Source organism: Bactrocera neohumeralis, unplaced genomic scaffold (assembly GCF_024586455.1).
Source record: "Bactrocera neohumeralis isolate Rockhampton unplaced genomic scaffold, APGP_CSIRO_Bneo_wtdbg2-racon-allhic-juicebox.fasta_v2 cluster11, whole genome shotgun sequence".
Taxonomy (NCBI): Eukaryota; Metazoa; Arthropoda; class Insecta; order Diptera; family Tephritidae; genus Bactrocera; species Bactrocera neohumeralis.
Genome location: NW_026089624.1, coordinates 14,082,337 through 14,094,042, shown reverse-complemented (window position 1 = coordinate 14,094,042; position 11,706 = coordinate 14,082,337). Strand labels below are relative to the sequence as shown.

The 11,706-nt window shown below is 38.6% G+C and overlaps 1 protein-coding gene across 1 annotated transcript; it reads left to right on the top strand.

The window, feature by feature from the left end:
- Positions 1-6,005: 6,005 nt before the first annotated feature.
- LOC126766232 (uncharacterized) lies at positions 6,006-7,523 on the top strand. Its single transcript, XM_050484127.1, has 3 exons — positions 6,006-6,150; positions 6,226-6,382; positions 6,447-7,523. Exons 1-3 carry the CDS (start codon positions 6,076-6,078, stop codon positions 6,779-6,781), a joined length of 567 nt encoding a protein of 188 aa, XP_050340084.1. The 5' UTR covers positions 6,006-6,075; the 3' UTR covers positions 6,782-7,523.
- Positions 7,524-11,706: the final 4,183 nt, after the last annotated feature.

The window sequence follows — 11,706 nt, the reverse complement described above, 5'->3', positions numbered from 1 at the left end:
CATCCATTCAACAGAATGCTTTCTTTGCTCTTCCAGAAAATATTCTCCTTAGTATGATGACTGACGAACGGATAGAAGTCAGAAAGTTGGCCCTTGGCCGTCTTCTGGCAGCCAGAGAAGCAGAGTCTGACACTGTAAATGGAAGGGTTAAATGTTATAAAGTGCCAAAGCAGAATTTCAAAGCTAATAATTATTGCGATATGATTAACTGGAAGACTATTACCTTGACTGTTTCACCAGTTCTTTGTTCAGTTTCTAACGAAGAACTCATAAAAGGGCTGTCGGGAGAAACTGCAGAGGTATGGAAATTTAGTGAATTCCCCTCTCACACCGTGGCAGTCGAGAGAACCGTCAAACTGGTGACAGAGGCACCTTCTAAAGTTATTGGCCCCCAATCTCGTGATCGTTTTATACGCTCTACACTGAAATCTAGGCAACAAGTGCCAAAGTTTAGTACAAAATCTGATTTTATCAATAAATTTGACACAGATTCAGACTAAAACAAGCCTGACATATGGTTGGTTGGTTGGGTTGGGCTTGGGAGGAACCCGAAGAGCAGCCACCTCCACGCGGTGGGTTCTGGGTGACCAATACAAGTTAGCTGAGAGCTACAACAATTTTCACCTTGCGCTGTGGCGCGCCGCATTTTCGCTCGTATCTCGGGAACGGTTCGTCCTGCGGCCATGAACACATAAACCATTTCGGTAGCAAATGACGTGACAAATAACTTTGTTTTATACATTTTGCCATGAGATGCATATTTCAGGCGCTAGGTAGACAATTTCACGATTTTAGGCGAATTTCCGAAATTTCAAGGCCGGAGTTGGGGTTGAAGATGCAATCCGATCTCAAAACAAAAAGTTGCATTGGAATCAGGAAGTACTAAGGCAACTTTTCCGCACTACTAGAAATCCCGAATCGAAAAAAGTCCGGAATCGACCCACCCTAATGCCGACCTATCTAGCGCTATTGAAGGCGTTTCGGACACCTAGTGTCTCCAGCAACACTATTCTTTTATATTTAGGCCATCTACGCTGTGCTGCTTCTACGCTTTCAATGACGCATTTTATAGCTCCTATAGTCGATCCGCCGGGTCTAAAGCCATGTTGCCTAGGGGACAGTCCTCCAGCTTCGTTGATAGCCGCTTCGAATCTGGGTTTAAGTAGGCTTTCGTATAGCTTTCCCACTGTGTCAAACACGCATATTGGACGGTATGCTGATGGCGAATTGGGGTCTCCTTTTCCCTTACTGATTAGCACCAGCCGTTGCTTTTTCCAGGGTTCAGGGAATATTCCGGTATCAACGCAGGCGTTGTTCATGTTCAGTACGGTACGGCTGCTCTGCGATTATTTTGAGAACTTCTGCTGGGATCCCGTCCAGGCAGGGTGATTTGTTGACCTTGAGCTTGCCTGTGGCAAGTTGCAGCTCTTCAAGGGCAAACTGGGGGATTTGCGCAGATCATAAAGTGAGTTCTGGATCACCAGCCCTTTTTGCGTGTGTGCGGAATAGTGCGTTCACTGTATGATCCCTTTTGGCTGCGGCTAGGTCAGGTGGCTTTGCTCCCCAGGGGTTTCTGTTTATATCCTCGCGTAGTTGGACCTCGTGTAATATCTGCGAAGGCGGAGGCATGTGCGTCTGAGTTGGGCGATATTTTCAGTCCACCAGTAAACTGCTGCTTTATGTTTGCTGTGGGAAGCATTGGGCATTGATATTTGACAGCCTCTTGTTATATTAAGCATTGTGTGCTCGACAATTTTTCTTGCATTTTTGGGAGAGCTGCTAGATGGGTTTTGGTCGTCTATAGCAGAGATCAATTTAGAAGTATTTAGCTTCGAAATGTTCCACTTTCGTGTTTTTCCTGTACTGGTTAGCGTTTATTCCAGTTTCGATCATGAAGGAAATGTACTGGTGACCGCTGCCAGTGTAATCCTCCAGGTCTTCCATTTCTTTATTGAGTCTGTCATGCGTTAGTTTTATTTGACCTTCTATAGATCTGGCTGTGTCCTCAATATTGTCGAGCTTTTCCTGGAATTCCGGTATGCTATCGCTTGGCGTCAAGTAGCAACTAATTATTGTAAAAAGGTCGCATTTGGTCCAGACAAAACCGTTGCCGTTGCCTTTGTTTAGAATGATGGCGTTACTCGCTGGTGGTAACTACATATATAGCGGTGGTCGAGCTGCTATCTTCTAGCCAGGTATCCCTCTTTCTTTTTATATTGCTCGCTTATGATGATTAACTCGTACGCGTTCTCCATCACCATTTGCGAGAGTTGATGTTTGTATGTAAAAGTTTTGCACACCACGTGGGGTTGTTTTTATTAACTATACAATTTAATACATATGTGCGTGTGTGTGTGTTTAATGTTATCTGATCTGTAAATTTATGACTTGTGTTTACCCATGTATTTTTATTATTATTGGATGCGCATTGCATGTAAATCATGTGTCTGTTTATGTACATATGTATGTATGTTTAATATATTTGAACATACACTGCCAGCCAGCCCTAACCACTTTTTGAATAAGTTTCAACACAATTACACCTATTTTCTATTACTAACACCTTAACGTGATTGGAGAAAAGTCGTCTAAAATCCTTAGAAATTTGCTAAACCATAGTCGAAATAACCATGTTAGGGTTAATGCATTTCGAATTTCCCAAATAGAACAAAATGTAGATAATGTAGTCATCTCATTTCTTCTTCTTATTGAATGAGTGCGAGAGCCATTTGCAATTCTAGCGCCAAGAAAGGTAAGTGCAGAAATTTGCTTATTCTAAATATATTTTAAATTAATAATTTTATTCCATTGTAGCATTTAATATCAATATCTATAGTGAAAAAAGGTAAGGAACATTTTGAAATTATTTGTAAATACATTTATTAAATTTCTATATCTCTCTAGCCGATGTCACTTGCTTCTCAGGAATGAGTAATCCAGCAAATGTAAATGACTTTATCAGGGAATTTTGTGAAGAAATAAAGTTCTTGCAAGATAATGGAGTTAAAGTAGGATCTAGGCAGAATTTGAAAGAGTTTAGTGTTGAGATTTTTGTTTGTAACGCACCAGTTCGCGCATTTGTTACTAGTGTAAAGTCACACGACGGGATGAATAGCTGCCCTAAATGCGTTCAGGCAGGGAATTATAAAGAAAGGAGGGTGTGTTTCTCACAAACCGTAGGAGAACTTAGCACTGATAGTTCATTTAGTAATAGATATAAATAAGTTATAATTTAGACGAATTTAAGCAGCGGGAAAATTTGCTAGAATCTGCAAGTATTGACATGGTTTCCCAATTTCCATTAAATCGTTAGAAACTTCTTCAGTTGCTTGTTAAGAGGGAACGTAACAAAAATGAATGAAAAAATGTTATATATTAGCAACTACGTTCCCTCTGAATTTTCCAGACGCAGTAGAGATCTGGACGAAATAAGTAACTGGAAGTCTACTGAATACCGTCGATTTTTCTTACATATATTCGGGTATATTTGCATACCGGACGATTTGTATTATCATTTTCTTTTGCTACTATCCGGCATTCGCCTTCTTAGTTGCGAAAAATCTTGTAGAGTAGAATACACTGTTACCAATGAATTATTGAAAGAATTCGTTAAGTTATTTGGTAATTTTTATAGAGAACATTTAATTAGTTTTAATATTCATGGTCTTTTACATTTAACTGATTGCGTTCAAAAATTCGGGCATCTCGATAATTTTTCGGCATTATTTGATTTGTATCATCAAACATTGACCTCAAAAAAGAATCTTTAAGTTTTTACCACTGGTGGAGGAAACATAAAGATCTTTGGTTGAGTGAGAATATATCCATCCGAATTTTATTTTGATATTTTCATTACTTATTTACTATTTTAGAAAACTATATTAAATTTCTAAATATATGTGTATGTGTGTATGTTTGTATGTATTTCACACCACATGGGGTTGTTTTTAACTATCCAATTATATACATGTGTGTTCAATGTTATCTAATTTGAAAATTTATGACTTTTGTTTACCCATATATTTTTTTTATTATTGGATGCGCATTGCATGTAAATGCATGAGTATGTTTATGTACATACATATGTATGTATATTTCAATATATTTAAAAATAGATATTTATTTTCAATAGTATTTCGGCTTAGCTTATGAGTAAGCAGGTTCATTTGTTTAAATTACAAATTTCTTAACTTATCTTATTTAAGATAACGAACATGTTCAATTTTGAACATTCTCCTGGGCGAGCAAAAGTGACTGCTGGAAAGATGACAACAGCGTGCGATCCTGTCTTGGTCGACATCTAAGTGACGTTCATGATGACTATACGCCTTCCTGTGTTGTATCAGTGATAGTTTGCATGTAACTATTTCTTCAAATTCGTGTCCTGTCGGCTTTTCCACTTTTGCGTCCGACGACGGTGTACCTTTGATTTTACCTTTCTTTTTTTTATATCTTTGTATACGCTGCTGTACTGATTCCGTCCTTCGGTGATTGTTGTACTTGTTTTGTCGGCGGACATCCCATCCTTTTCTTGGCTTTTGGGTTCAGTTCTGCACCTTCTATTGTCATGCCTACATCATCAGCGGCTTTAATTTCCACGTCTTCATTTGGCTCCTCGTCAGGCAGATTAGAGTCCAGTGTTGAATTATCAGTATTTTCGCCTTGTGCTTTTAACTCCAAGGTAATCGTTATAAAATCCTATGGAGCAATGGAAACGTTCGGATATACTTTATCAATTTGTGAATTAATGACTTGGGAAGAGCTAATTACATCTTCTTTGCAGGTCAGACGCGATATTGTTTTTCCTTCATTTGGTTCTGCATTTTAGCAGCTTCGCGAGCTATACTTTTTGGTTCCTTTTCATAGTTTGTAGAATGTTTTCCTTTTTTGGTAAGATTAGAATTTGGCTCAACTAAAACACCTTTGCGCTTTTTCGGCAATTGTGATGGTTTGTATATCAACTGAACTTACTCTTCCTTCTTATATGATTCAGCATTATCTTCCAAAATGTGGTCGATATCTTAAGCTTCGTCCTCACCTTCAAACGATTTAATCTGGACTTCACTTTCCCAAATTTCTCCAAAATATGAACCTGCCGGACGAGAAAGATGACAAGGTACCATTTCAGTTGGCTTTTCCTCAGTTATTGAAGATTCATGAAAAAAGGAGTCTTCTTCTACTTTATTTTCCTTTTTGTTTTCCTCTATCACCTCTGCTGTTTCTTCCTCAGCAGAAGACAGATATATGCAAGATAGATAAAAGATTAGAACTTTTGTACATTTTAAATCCGAGTCAAAACGGCAAAAAATTTCTTCTTCCATATTAAAATCTTCTGACAGCATATCACGCTGAAGAGAACTGTACGCAATTTCAGGCTCTCCTTCTTGTAATCTCGCTTTACAAAGTTTAAGATTTTCAAAATACTCTGCCGTTATTTCAAAATACAATTTTTCAACTTCAAGGAAAATGTTTGAAAAGTACTTTGTGTGAAAATTGTGCATTTGAAGAAACACAATTTTCAAAAGTTTGATATATTTTTATAATGAAATGTGCAAAGTTAAAAAGGAGTGTGAAAGAAGTTCAGTGCGATACGAAAGTTTATCGGAATTTGCGCGTGCTGATGGGAAAGATGGCGAAGCTGCCGCGGCTGCGCTACATTCTACTCCTGAAGATTCTTTCTCATTTTCCGGCTCAGAATGCCAGTCAAAGCAATTGAACTTGGAAAGTCGCCTGGACAAATTGGAAGAAAACGTAAGTGATCATTATATTTAGGTCACTTCCTTACAGAAGTATACATTTTATATATTTTTTAATGCAAATTTTCATACTTCTGTGTGTGCAAAAATAGCAGTAAAATTCAATTTTGAATTTAGCTGCTATTTTTGTGCACACAGGTGTATATCAATTATTACTATCTACATATGTACATATTTCAGATAATTAATAAAACTGATGTCATGGCCCACCACAAAATCGTGCGAGAGACGAAAGTCCTAGTAAAAAAAGGTGCAGCAGACAGTGTGCCGCATCTCGGGAGAAAGTTGCGAAGACTTTCACACCGAACTGGCAGTTGTTATGCCAATGCAGACCTTGGATGCTGTCTTTGATTTGGAGGAGAAGATATTAGAAAAAAATTATGAAGATGCAGTTGTGAGTATTGTTTTTGTTTTTTTTTCTTAGAGTACACATGTTTATGAATTAACAAAATCACAAATGTCTTTGCAGATAACATATCTTTTCACTTTAAAGGGCACTTCTGGGGATATTGGCGAAGTTATGAAGCGAGTTTTTGGCGACGAAGTCCTCAGTTTGTTCAATTGGGATGGGAGGTGCGGGAAGAAATCGCTTTCAGAATTAAAAATAGTTAGCGTGGCTCTATTTGGTAATTCATACTATTGTTAACTTTATTTACCAAGTTTTCTGTTATTATGTTTTATTTGTTTCAGAAATTTTCAAACTGCATGGACGCATCGACTTCGAAAAGGAAGTCCGAAAGAGCGTTGAGCAAAGCCACAACAGGCAAAAGCAAAAACGCTATTCCAAAAGAAACGTAAAGAAATTTATATTGACCACTATGAGTCACAAAAGCGGTAGTTTTTTGGAACTCTCCTCTACTGGAACGTGGAAGCACCCATTTTCCAAGTCGAGTGTTGTAAATACCCGGGCCCCCTGTAATCTCTCTAGCACATCATCTATGATGGGCATCGGAAAATTTTCTCTCGAAAACTCGCAACGTCGACTCATCAATTGTTGTCGTCGTCCAAGCCTCTGCACCATATAGCAGAATGGGAATTATGAGTGTCTTATAGAGCTTGGTTTTTGTTCGTCAAGAGAGGACTTTACTTCTCAATTGCCTACTCATTTCAAAGTAGCACCTGTTGGTAAGAGTTATTCTGCGTTGGATTTCCAGGCTGACATTGTTGTTAGTGTTTATACTGGCTCCTAAATAGACGAAATTGTCTACAACTTCAAAGTTATGACTGACAACAGTGACGGGAAAGCCGTGTCGCGAGTGCGACGACTGTTTGTTTGATGACAGGAGATATTTCGTCTTGCCCTCGTTCACTGCCAGACCCGTTTGCTTTGCTTCCTTGTTCAGTCTGGAGAAAGCCGAACTAATGACGCAGGTGTTGAGGCCGATGTCATCAATATCATAGGCATACGCCAGCAGCTGTACAATCTTATAGAAGATGATACCTTCTCTATTTAGTTCTGCAGCTCGAATTATTTTCCCCAGAAGCAGGTTGAAGAAGTCGCACGATAGGGAGTCGCCTTGTCTGAAACCTCGAATGTTCAGTTGTTGATTTTCTAGGTCTAAAGCCACACTGATATATTCAATCAGTTTGTTGATGGTGGGCTTTAATCTTTCACACAATACTCTCGATAGAACCTTATACGCGATGTTGAGGAGGCCTATCCCACGGTAGTTGGAGTAGATTGTGAGGTCTTCCTCTTTGTGAATTGGGCAGAGCACACTTAAATTCCAATCGTGGGGCATACTTTTGTCCGACCATATTTTACAAAGAAGCTGATGCACCTTATCAGTTCTTCGCCGCCGTGTTTGAATAGCTCGGCCGGCAATCCATCGACCCCCACCGATTTGTTGTTCTTCAGGCGGGTAATTGCTATTCGAACTTCTTCATGGTCGGGCAATGGAACGTCTGCTCCATCGTCACCTATTGGGGAATCGAGTTCGCCTTCTCCTGGCGTTGTACTTTCACTGCCATTCAGCTGGCTGAAGAAGTATTCCCTCCATAATTTTAGTATTCTTTCGGCATCGATCACTAGATCACCATTGGGGATTCTACAAGAGTATGCTTTGGTCGGGAAACCTTTATTAGTCGCCGCATCTTTTCAAAGAATTTAACATTACCCCTGTCGATCAGCTTGTCAAGCCCGTCATACTCACGCATTTCGGCCTATCTCTGTTTTTGTCTGCAACTGCGTCTCGGTTCCCTCTTCAACTCTCGGTATTTATCCCATCCCTCACGTGGACGATTGCAACGTTGCGAGGTAGGCAGCCTGTTTTCTCTCCGCTGCGACACGGCACTCGTCGTACCAGCTGCTCTTTTGCATTTTCCGAAAACCAATGGTTTCGGTTGCAGCTGTACGTAAAGAGTTTGCAAACCGTCTCACAGTTCCCTTATACCGAGTAGTTGACGAGTGCTCTCAGAAATCAGGAATGCAAGTCGATTGTCTGTTTTGATTGTAGAGTGCATATCTTGGCAGCAACGAGATAGTGGTCCGAGTCGATGTTAGGACCACGGAGCGCACGCAGATCTAAAACACTGAAAAAGTGTTTTCCGTCTATCACAAAATGATCGATCTGGTTGGTGACTTTTCGATCCGGAGGCAGCCAGGTGGCTTGATGGATTTTCTTATGCTGAAATCTAGTACTACAGATAACCATATTTCGGACTCGGCGAAGTCGGTCAGCCTCGCATCAGTTGAGGATGTTTCATCGTGGAGGCTGAATTTACCAACCGTAGTGACAAAGATACCTTCTTTGTCCACCCTGGCGTTAAAGTCGCCAAGCACGATTTTGATATCGTGGCGGGGAGGCTCTCACAAGTGCTTTCCAAGGCTCATAGAAGGCATCTTTGATGACGTCGTCCTTCTCTTCCGTCGGGGCGTGGGCGCAAATCAGCGATATGTTGAAGAACTTCGTTTTGATGTGGATTGTAGCTAGACGTTCATCCACCGGGGTGAAGGACAGTACTCGGCGACGGAGTCTCTCCCCCACCACGAATCCCACACCAAATTTGCGCTCCTTTATATGGCCACTGTAGTAAATGCCACAAGGACCTACTCGTCTCAGTCCTTGTTCTGTCCACCGCATGTCTTGCGCGGCGGTGATGTCAGCCTTCACTCTAATTAGGACATCAACCAGCTGGGCAGCGGCAACTTCCCAGTTAAGGGACCGAACATTCCAGGCGCATGCCCTCAAATCGTAGTCCTTATTATGTTTGCATTGTTGTCATCTCTCATCCGAGGCTGGTTGTTATTTTTCATTGGGGGTGCTTTTTACGTGGCGGGTCTCAAACCCAGCGCAAAATCCTAAGTAGGGGATGTTTCACCTTCTTACTTTAGCTCGTCTTCAAACGGATGTTCTTAGGCCACCCCCAGGATGCTTGGTCAAAGACCGGAAGTCGTGAGCTGCTTGTGCCATATGTAAAAGAATCGTTTTTGGCCACTCCCAAGTGAATGGCGATCTGCGAACTTTCCTCACTTGCGTGAACTTCTACACATGGCTCCATCCTCCAATGTGTACAATACTTATTTAGTGTGTTTGCGACGTAAGCGGAAAAAATTTAATTATTTACGACATCCCAATAGCAAACTAAAAAATAACAGTATTTATCCACTATTTAGTGGATGTTTTTATACATACAAACCTTCCTCTTCAATCACTATATCTATTAAAAAAAACCGCATCAAAGTCCGTTGCGCAGTTTTAAAGATTTAAGCGAAGAAAGGGACATAGGAACAGAAAAATCGACTTTCTTTTATACTATGTATTGATTTATTTCATTGTGGTGCATATTTACATTTTTTTTTTATTTAGAAAAATAGTGTTTAAAAATACTAAAAAAAAATCGCTTAGCATCTTAATAACTTCATGTTCTTTTATTTAATATAATTGTTTTTATTGTAATCATATTATAAGATAAGTAATAATTTATTGTTAGTTTTCAGATGGTATACAAAATAACAAAAATCCTATTTAAATAGTTATTTATACTTTAATGCAATTATTGAATTTATTTCCTTTTTTAAATAAAACTCGTTATTTATTCAGGGCTAAGGTGACATTTCTTTATTAAAGACATAAATCTTTTATTTTCAGACATTATTTGTAACTATGGTATTTTCAGGTATAAATAATCTTTATTTTAGTTAAATCTTTTTTCAGATGTTTATTTTTTTATATTAAATATATTTTTATTTACACAATGTTAGCCTTAATATATTTAAAAATAAAAAATTTTATATAAATATGTATGAAAAATATGAAAATTAATAATTTCAAAATTTAAAAGTTTTATTCGAAATTTTAAGAATATTTAAATTAGGAATCAAAAAATGCAACCCTGTATTAGCTGACGATTAGGGTTATTAGAGCAGTTCAGCTATATTTTTACATATATAATTTATATGGCATTACTGAATGAGCGCCACAAATATCCATGATCACATGGACACGTAAGTACGTTTGAGGGGAAAAGTGGTTAGAATCTGCACGGGGTCTATGGCGAACTCACCACTAGTTTTGAGGGTTTGAAAATTTAGTGTTTCTCTAGTTTTTTCACCACTTTTGGCTGGCTGGTAGTTGGTTTATATTTAGTAGTATTTCGGATTTGCTGATACTAAATAAGTAAGCTTGTTCAATAATATTTGAATATCATTTGTTTGTTGAAATTCGGTGTCTTTTATCTTGTTATCACTTGTTTGTTATTGTGGAGATGCGGCGGTACTTATCGCAGTGGATTATTCCATTGACAGATGTTTGTTGTTTAAGGTTGGTACGCAGCTCTCAAGTAATTGCTCAAGAAAAAAAATACATTATTTCTCAAGTAATTTTGGCAGCTGGTTACGCATTGTGAATGATCTACATTAGAAGAGCAAGAGAGAAACAAAGAAAACAAACTTTGTGCGCCATATGTATGTGTGTATGTATGTATATGGTAACATAAATATTTTCATTGAGATTTAAGAAATGTTGTTGATGATTGGTAGGTTTTATACAACATTTCAAAATGGAATATACTTCATAATAATGATTTCAACTAATTTAGGATGAATTTGACGATTACTTCGAATTTCCTTCAAGAAACAACTGTTGATTTGATCTTTCTTCGCAAAACCAGGTTTGCCATATTCACATTTTACTGAAAAAAGTATCAAGAATTGGTACTAGATTTCTTGAGAGCTGCGTACTAGCACAAGTAAGTTTGTCGCAGGAAAGTATCTTGACCGTTTCTTAAGCGTTTTTTTATATGAAGTTTTTACGTTTCTTGAGAGCTGCGTACTAAGCTTTACATGTTGAGTATATATTTCTTGATAATGCATGTTTGCTTGTTATTGATGATGTTTAGTGGAAACTTTGTTTACGCGCCTTGTGACGAGGTCATTAACTCGCGCCAGACGTTTCTTCTTTTAGCAATTAATAATCTGTAGTGCGTTTCTATAACTTTTCGTCATGATATCAAAAGAAATATCACTTTTGCGTAACGAAAGGTCTATAACGAACAATTGTTTTGAAGTGTTTCTGTAAAAGCGCCCATACACGAGCACACAAGTGCGTTCGATCGGTATGTGTGCGCTTGCGGTTTATCGTGTATGGGCTTGTTCGCGTACCGATCCATGTTCGCGAAAATGTTTGATTTTTTACGATCGGTGCGCGAACATGTTTATCGTGTATGGCGTTGTCGGCGCACAAAATCTCATTTTTCTCGTGTCGCCGAACAGTGAAGATCGCGGACAATGGCAAGTGTTAAGGGAAGAGCCTGCTTTCGAGGCTTCAAAAAATCGATTTTTTTGAGGATTTTTTTTTGGGAGGGAAAGAATTAATTGATTGAAGAGAAATTTCTAGGCTTTATAGTTATATATTTGAACATCTTTCACAAATTTTTTGGATACGAAATCTTTGATATTCTGTCTTTGGGAAGCAATTACCCGATGCATCTCGCATGTACATTTTCGGAC

Excerpts from the sequence above, each read along its gene's own strand:
- LOC126766232 (XM_050484127.1), top strand. The coding sequence starts at position 6,076 with ATGCCAATGCAGACCTTGGATGCTGTCTTTGATTTGGAGGAGAAGATA. Across the intron at positions 6,151-6,225 it reads AAAATTATGAAGATGCAGTT|ATAACATATCTTTTCACTTT; the intron begins GTGAGTATTGTT and ends ATGTCTTTGCAG. Across the intron at positions 6,383-6,446 it reads AGTTAGCGTGGCTCTATTTG|AAATTTTCAAACTGCATGGA; the intron begins GTAATTCATACT and ends TATTTGTTTCAG.